The sequence below is a fragment of the Elephas maximus genome, chromosome 2 (genome assembly GCF_024166365.1).
Source record: "Elephas maximus indicus isolate mEleMax1 chromosome 2, mEleMax1 primary haplotype, whole genome shotgun sequence".
Taxonomy (NCBI): Eukaryota; Metazoa; Chordata; class Mammalia; order Proboscidea; family Elephantidae; genus Elephas; species Elephas maximus.
The window spans coordinates 208,976,675-208,986,104 of NC_064820.1; the positions used below are offsets into that span (position 1 = coordinate 208,976,675).

Consider the following 9,430-nt stretch of genomic DNA (forward strand, 5'->3'; position numbering starts at 1 on the left):
GCATAGCAGAGAAAATTGAAAATAATAATAAAAAAAACATATGACTTAAACTGACTTTGTGTAAATAGCATTTGCAATGATAATTCATTATGGATTTCTTTCTGAACAGGAGACCCAAAAAATGATACCTGCCTTCAAGGAAGTTTGATTTGGCATTATTGCACACAGAACAGTGAAGAAAGAAATATAGCTCCTCAACACGAGCTGATGAACTGCTGCTGTAAATCTTAGAATATAAACTTTGAAGAAAAACATCATCTCCTGAAGATCATAAAAAGTGGCTTATGAGTCTATAATAGATTTTCAATGTATATGATTTGAGTATAAGATCCAACCTTGATGGTCCCTAATTTTATGTAAGACAATGAAACATCCATATCCTACTAAATCATTATACATTTTTTTTCTATGAATTCATAGATTTCTTATGACATATTTTGGTCATAAATGTTTGCCTCGTCAAATTTGATCTAGAGGTCAGAAAATAAGATTTCTTTTTCAAAGTAGCGAAGTTTAGTCCTTTATTTAAGAGAAGTAAATTTCATGCATAATTCACAGTCTAAGTAAACTAAGCATAAATAAATAAATAAAGCTTGACTTGACTTACTTACCTAGCTTATTTACTATTCTCTCTGTTTTTAGAAAAAACACATGAATGCCTGATGGAAAATTACAACCAAACATCAACTGATTTCACCTTATTAGCGTTGTTCCCGCCATCAAGGATGGGCCTGTTCCTCTTCATTCTCATCATTCTCACTTTCTTAATGGCTCTGATTGGCAACCTGTCCATGATCCTCCTCATTTTCCTGGACACTCATCTCCACACGCCCATGTATTTCCTACTTAGTCAGCTCTCACTCATGGACCTGAATTACATCTCCACCTTTGTCCCCAAGATGGCTTCCAACTTTCTGTTTGGAAACAAGTCTATCTCCTTCATTGGATGTGGAGTCCAGAGTTTCTTTTTTTTGACTTTGGCAGGTACAGAACCACTTCTCTTGGCATCTATGGCCTATGACCGTTACTTGGCCATTTGTTTTCCTCTTCACTATCCTATATGTATGACCAAAAGTGCTTGTGTGCTTATGACTACAGGATCTTGGATAATGGGGTCTATTAACTCCTGTGCCCGTACTGCATATGCACTCCACATACCCTATTGCCAATCCAGAGCCATCAATCATTTCTTCTGTGATGTCCCAGCCAAGTTGGCTCTGGCTTGCATGGACACCTGGGACTATGAGTACACGGTATTTGTGAGCACCACCTTGTTCCTCATGTTTCCTTTCACTGGCATTACTTATTCCTATGTCCAAATTCTCCTTGCTGTCTACCGCATGCCCTCAACAGAAGGAAGGAAGAAGGCCTATTCAGCTTGCAGTACCCACCTCACTGTGGTGACTTTGTACTGTGCACCTTTTGCTTACAACTATCTATGCCCAAGATCACTCCGATCTCCAGCAGAAGACAAGATTCTTGCTGTTTTCTACACCACCATCACGCCTATGATCAATCCAGTCATCTACAGCCTTAGGAACAAGGAGGTGATGGGGGCCCTGAGAAGAGTTCTTCAGAGAATATTCTTTGTGAAAGCGTAGACAAAACCTTTTTTTTTTTTTTTTGAAAGTATAAACAAAAGCTCTTGCATCAGTGTCCAAGCTTCAGGTGCAAATCTTTTCAGGACTGCACAGTCATTATGAAAATATTATTCAAGACATGAAGACAAGGACTAAATTTAAAGGATTAAAAAAGTGACATTTTATCAAAAAAAAAAAAAGTATATCTTCAGCCCACTGTTTTTACATTTTTTTTGGTGATGATTTTTCCATCAATGTAAATAAATACATTTTCCAATAACTTCTGAATGGTAAGGTTTTATTAAAATGTAGAAAAGGGAAATGGAAACTGCCTAACTTGAATTTACTATTCAGCATACAGTTCTACTATATTTAATTTATTTTTCAACACAAATAACTTAGGGCAACAGAACTATAAATATTTTAGAATGGAAGCAATTTGAAAGCGAATGAATCTTAGGTTTATTTCTATTAATTTTTACTTTTAGTGGCTATGAAACTATTCTTATATTCCTAATATTTAGAACTGGCAGATACAGGGAATAGGCAGAGGTTTGCGCATGTTTAGAAGCCCTTATACCACTATGGAAATCGTGGTGGCATAGTGGTTAAGACCTACAGCTGCTAACCAAAATATTGGCAGTTCAAATCTACCTTGCGCTCCTTGGAAATCCTATGGGGCAGTTCTGCTCCATCCTATAGGGTCGCTATGAGTCAGAACTGACTCGATATCAATGTTTATTTATTTATTTATTATACCACTATGCTTTTTTTTTATGGAAAATAGATGGCAAGTTTGTCTTCATTGAGATTTATCTGAGTAAATCCTAAGGAAGTGATTTATTAACAGGTCTACGTCAAGGTCAATAATGAGGGCTGGACAGTTCCCAACTGAGCTCTAGAAGAATGAGAGCCTACTTTATAAGAAGATTTTTTTTTTTTTAATCAGGGCCACTCCTGCAGTAAGCTTTCGACACATAGTCAATGACTTGTTTTTGTTAGAAATTCCAAAAGTTAAAATATTTTCAAAACCTTTTAAAATATACAAAATAGTTTATATAGAACCAATATTATTCCTCGGTTGAAACCTAGTGTTAATTCAGTTACTAGAGATCATGAGTAATCTAAGAACATTTAAAATATTATGAAATAAAAATTATGTTGTTTCATATTTTAAAAATATTATTCTCCTAAAGTGAGTAATGTTATCTTTTTATAGCCTATTTCAATAATAAAAGATTGTTTAATAATTTAACAGGCCTTTCCAAGAGAGTGGATACAATTTGAAGGTACATAATACTTAAATAAAAAGAATACTTCCAAACTTTGTGATATTTGAAGAAATTCTGCTTACATAGTTTATTAAATTTATCACATTCTATTTTAATTTATTAAATTTGTTGGCCATTATAATCAAAACTGTCAAGCAAATTGATATATGCAGACATATCATTATTTTGAAATTACTGAAAAACAATATATAAAATAGATGACGCCATAAAACATTAGTGAAACAATAATATTGAAAGGATCTAGCTAAATGCATGTGCTCCTTTGCCACTGAATTGACCTTTAATACACCTGGAAAGCATCCAGAAAAATTATCAGAACTCCTTCTCTGGGTCCATTCTGTGTCATTAGTGACTTGCTCTATGTTGCCCAAGTCTCACTGGATATTTCCAAGTGAATTAAAAAAAAAAAGTATAAGAATCAATAACCAGCTCAAGAATGCCTGGATCAAGGTTTTTGGTGAGTCTCCACTAAGTTATTTAAAATAGTAACTGCAGGCATGAGAGACGAATATGTACTTTTGTTTTAAATATATTCAAGGATGTTACCCAGAAAAATGCCTTAGTTCATATGACGATTTGTAAGATTACTTTCAGCTGACCAAGCCAGAGGTTTGTGAAAGTTAGAAGATAAAAAGAAGGTAATGTTGCTAATTTTAATTTTATGTTCATTGAAGAAGGACTCTTCTACAAGTGATAAAAAGAACTATAGTTAGAATTATGTACTGCTAATTATTTTTTTTTTATTTATAAAGTATTAGAATAAGCAATTGAAAAAGTCACTATCTCATTGATCATGGAACTTCACAAAGAAAACTTTATTTGACTGAATTGGGTCATTCAGATATAGGCTCAGAGAATTAAACTCACTAACTCATGTTAAATTTCTACGAAGTGGTAGAGTCAGCATTAGATTTAGTTGTGACCTACACTTTCTGTCATTTACTTGTACAATAAAGCTGTATAAATCCACCCCCATTCCAAACCAAAATTTGAAGGCTATATTGTCATAATTGGTTGCCACTTATCTCTCAAAATATCTGCTTACCTATTTCTTGATTAATCTATGATTACTGCTGATGATTGACCATTGCGGAATTTCATAATGGTGTATGATTTAGAAACACACACACAAACACTCTGTATTCTCTTTATATGATTTATACTCTATATACCCTTTAATCCCTAATAATTATATGGTTCTTAAGCTCTGTCAGTTTGTGGTACTGTGGGGGCTTGCTTGTTGCTGTGCTGCTGAAAGCTATGCCACCAGTATTCAAATACTAGCAGGTATATGGACAGGTTTCCGCTGAGCTTTCAGACTAACACACACTAAGAAGGGCCTGGAGATCTAATTCTTAAAAGAATTATCCAGTGAAAATCTTATGAAGAGCAGCAGAATATTGTCTGATATAGTGCCTGAAGATGAGCACCTCAGGTTGGAAGGTACTCAAAAGACAACTGGGGAAGAGCTAACTCCTCAAAATAGAGTAGACCTTAATGACGTGAATGGAGTCAAGCTTTTGGGACCTTCATTTGCTGATATGGTATGACTCAAAATGAGAAGAAACATCCATTAATAGTCGGAATGCAGAATGTACAAATTATGAATCTAGGAAAATTGGAAATCATCAAAAAACAAAACAGGAAGCATAAATATCGATATCCTAGGCATTAGTGAGCTGAAAAGGACTGGTATTCACCATTTTGAATAGGCCAACCATATTGTCTACTATGCTGGGAATGACAACTTGAAGAAGAATGATGTTGCATTCATTGTCAAAAGAGTATTTCAGGATCTATCCTGAAGTACAGAGCTGTCAGTGATAGGATAATATCCATACATCTACAAGGAAGACCAGTTAATACGACCTATTCAAATTTACCCACCAAACACTATGGCCAAAGATGAAGAAATTGAAGATATTTACCAACTTCTGCAGTCTGAAATTGATGCAACAGGCAATCAGGATGAATTGATAATTACTGGTGATTGGAACACAAAAGTTAGAAACAAAGAAGAAGGGTTGGTAGTTGGAAAATATGGCCTTGGTGATAGAAATGATGCTGGAGATCACATGATAGACTTTTGCAAGACCAATGGTTTCTTCATTTCAAATAACTTTTTTCAACAACATAAATGGCAACTATAAGTGTGGGTCTAGTCAGATGGAATACAGAGGAATTAAATTGACTATATGTGTGGAAAGAGATGACAGAAGAACTCAATATCATCAGTTAGAACAAGGCCAGGGGCCGGCTGTGGAACAGCTAATTGCTCATATGCTAGTTCAAGTTGAAGCTGAAGGAAATTAGAACAAGTCTACGAGAGCCAAAGTATGACCTTGAGTATATTCCATCTGAATTTAGAAACCATCTCAAGAATAGATCTGACATGTTGAACACTAATGACCAAAGACCAGACAAGTAGGGGAATGACATCAAGGACCGCGTACATAAAGAAATCAAGAGGTCATTAAAAGGACTGGAAAAAAGAAAAGATCAAAATGAATGTCAGAAGAGACTCTGAAACTTTCTCTTGAAGGTTGAATAGCTAAACCGAGCAGAAGAAATGAAGTAAAAGAGTGGAACACAAGATTTCAAAGGGTGGCTAGAGAAAACAAAGTAAAGGATCGTAAAGACACGTGCAAAGATACAGAGTTAGAAAACCAACAAGAAAGAATGCACTCGGCATTTCTCAAACTGAAAAAACTGAAGAAAAAATTCAAGCCTCAAGTTGCAATATTGAAGGATTCTACGGGGAAAATATTGAACCATTCAGAAAGCATCAAAAGAAGATGGAAGGAATACACTGAGTCACTATACCAAAAAGAACTGGTTGACATTCAACCATTTCAGGAAATAATGTATGATCAGGAACTGATGCTATTGAAGGAAGAATTTCAAGCAGCACTGAAGTCATTGGTGAAACACAAGGCTGCAAGAACTGATGGAATATTAACTGAGATATTTCAATAAGCAAATGTAGTGCTAAAAGTGCTTAGTCATCTGTGCCAAGAAATCTGAAAGACAGGTACCTGGCCAACCTAATGGAAGAGATCCATATTTATGCCTATTCCAAAGAAAAGTGATCCAACTGAATGGAGAAATTATCAAATAATATCATCAATATCACAGGCAAGTAAAGTTTTGCTGAAGATCATTCAAAAGTGGCTGCAGCAGTACATCAACTAGGAAATTCCAGAAATTAAAGCCTGATTCAGAGGAGGACACAGAACAAGGGATATCAATGCTGATGTCAGATGGATCCTGGCTGAAAGCAGAGAATACCAAAAAAGATATTTGCCTGTGTTTCATTGCCTATGCAAAGACACTTGACTGGGTGGACCATAATAGATTATGGATAACATTGCAAAAAATGGAAATTCCGGAGCACTTAATTTGCTCTTGAGGAACCTCTACATAGACCAAGAGGCAGTTGTTCAAACCGAACAAGGGGATACTGCATGGTTTAAAGTCAGGAAAGGTGTGTGCCAAGGTAGTATCCTTACACCACACCTATTCAATCTGTGTGCTGAGCAAATAATCCCATAAACTGGACTATATGAAGAAGAATGGGGCATCAGGATGGGAAGAAGGCTCATTAACAACCTGCATTATGCCGATGATACAACCTTGCTTGCTGAAAATGAAGAGGACTTAAAGCACTTACTGATGAAGATCAAAAACCACTGCCTTCAGTATGAATTACACCTCAACATAGAGAAAACAAAAATTCTCACAACCAGACCAAGAAGCAACATCATGATTGAAATTGTCAAGGGTTTCATTTTACTTCAATCTACAATCAAAGCCCATGGAAACACTGGCCAAGAAATCAAAAGACACATTGCACTGGGCATATTTGCTACAAAAAATCTTTTTAAAGTGTTAAAAGGCAAAGATGTCACCTTGAAGACTAAGGTGTACCTGACCCAAACCATATTGTTTTCAGTTACCTCATATGCATGAGAAACCTGGACAATGAATAAGAGAGATGGAAGAAGAATCAATGCTTTTGAATTATGGTGTTGACAAAGAATATTGACTAAACCATGGACTGCCAAAAGAATGAACAAATGTGTCCTGGAAGAAGTACAGCCAGAATGTTCCTTAGAAGCAAGGATGGCAAGACTTCATCTCACATACTTTGGACATGTTATCAGAAGGGATCAGTCCCTGGAGAAGGGCATTGTACCTGTACTGTACAGGTTGCCATTGAATCGATTTCAACTCATAGTGACCCTATAGGACAGAGTAGAACTGCCCCACAGAGTTTACAAAGAGCACCTGGTAGATTCAAACTGCTAACCTCTTGGTTAGCACCAATAGCACTTAAGTACTATGCCACCAGGGTTTCTGGAGAAGAACACCATGCTTGGTAAAATAGAGGGTCAGTGAAAAAGAGGAAGGCCCTCAATGAGATGGATTGACACAGTGGCTGCAACAATGGGCTCAAGCATAACGAGGATTTTGAGGATGGCGCAGGATCAGGCAGTTTTTCATTCTGTTGTACATAGGGTCCCTAAGAGTTGGAACCAACCTGAGGGCACCTAAAAACAACAATGTAAGGCAATTCATGTCATGGTGATATGTTAATTTATTTTAGAACTTTGAAACCATTGGAGAATCTTCCTTTGCATAACATCTATACCCTGACTTTACTAAAGAAATAGTATCAATGTGACTTTGTAAGCAAAATCTCCTAAGGACTGAGACTTTTGAATTGGGAGCTACACATTAATTACAGTTCATTCAGAGGCTTTGAGAAACCATTTTTCCATCCGATGTGTGTTTTCTTCTATCATTCATTAGAATTGGGTTGTTGTAGAATAACTCACTGTTAAACGAGAATATGTTAGAGCCAGAACATATGAGGAAATAAAAACACAAGAATTTGTTAAAATGAGTAAATTTTAAACACTGAAACAATTTTATTTGGGAATGAAAATTTGTTTCATATACATTGTTTATCCTCTATCATGTATAGATAACTTCTGTTTTAATAACTTTGCTTTTTTCTTTCTTCTCTTCTTCCTTCCCTCTTTCCTTCCCTCTTTCCTTTCTCTCTCTCTCTTTCTTTCTGTTCTATGTGATTGAAAAGTGAACCATCCTTACTTTAGATTTATTAGCTACAAATATTTGAAGGATAATACAGGGTCTGTATGAGTTGGAGTCAACTTGATGGCAATGAGTTTTGTTTACACAGTATGCATTTAAAAGGTTTTATATATATATAACTTAGCGGGGTATTTATGGAAAACTACTTAAAATCTCGTATCAAGTTTATCATCTATGATAATGGTGATATCAACATCAGAATCTTGTGGAAAGGATAAAATACAACTTAATCTTGACACAAATTCTGAAATACTTTAGGTGTCACCCAGTCGAGGTGGTGAATAAAAGTTTTACCTCTATCTTCCCTCCCAAGTATAGTCATGGTCCAGGTTCAAGGCTTGTTTCTCCTATTTTTGTTTCTTCTCTGAAACTATCATCAGAATTTATTTTCTCCTTGATCTTTCTTTTTGCTCATAATGCCTTTAATGCTGATGCCTAATCACAAATCACAAAGTTTTTAGGGAAATTAAAAAAAAAGGGCAGCTTGCTGGACTACAAATAGATATTTATTGATATTTCAGTGAATAAAAGCAAAAAAAGCAGGAACATAATTAACTTATTTAGATTTTTTTTTTTGCATAAGAAAAAACATCCTCTTCTCTTTAGACCTGGGAAAAATGCTGAAAGCTGCTTCCCTATCAGGTTCACAGCCCTTGAAATGAGTTCAGAGGACAGGATATTAGCACATAAACAGGGGAGTGCAGACAATCAACAATACATTTCATTGGCAGTCACAAGACATGGTATCAAATAACTGATCTGATGTGGCATCCATTATTTCTGTATTGTGCTGTTTCCCCCTCTAATTTAGGAAAATATTAATGGCCTCATGGGCAAAATCATTTTAAAAAATTGATTGTAAATATGACATACATATATTTAAAAAAATGTGGAGGAATTCTATCTCTTCTAAAAATATAGTAAAAACATTCAGGGAATTAGTGACTGAAAATAATGAAACATATCAGTCCTTTGATTAGGGAAGACAAAGGTATCCCAAGAAGGCAAAGGAAAAATATATCTGAATCAAGATATAATGTAGTGAAACCTCGGTATGTGAATAAAAAAAAAAAAAAAAACCCAGGGCTAAGAAAGACATGCCCTACATAAAATAAAATAAGACTAAAACTTTTGTTCTTAAAAAAAAATGATGGTCACCACTACTCTTCTAAGATAGTAGGTGAGAGCCTACACCACACACTAGGTGACACACTATCAGGATTCTATTCAAGAATAGTGAATGGACTCATAGGCTTATATACCTGGTAACAGCTCAAACCAGCTGGTAACAGGACATAAGTGATTCAAAGGCTCCAACAATCAAGTTAGCACACTCTAACACCCATCTGGGTGTATTGAAACAAAACAAAACAATAAGATAAGACTCAGTGAGCAAATATAAAATATATTATTACCATAACTTATAGATGGCTCAGAGAC

At 35.4% G+C, this 9,430-nt stretch overlaps 1 protein-coding gene across 1 annotated transcript; it reads left to right on the forward strand.

Annotated features, from left to right (window-relative positions):
- The first annotated feature begins 662 nt into the window (after nucleotides 1-662).
- On the forward strand, nucleotides 663-1,601 carry LOC126068034 (olfactory receptor 2L5-like). Its single transcript, XM_049870395.1, has one exon. The coding sequence runs from the start codon at nucleotides 663-665 to the stop codon at nucleotides 1,599-1,601; it is 939 nt and encodes a 312-aa protein (XP_049726352.1).
- Nucleotides 1,602-9,430: the final 7,829 nt, after the last annotated feature.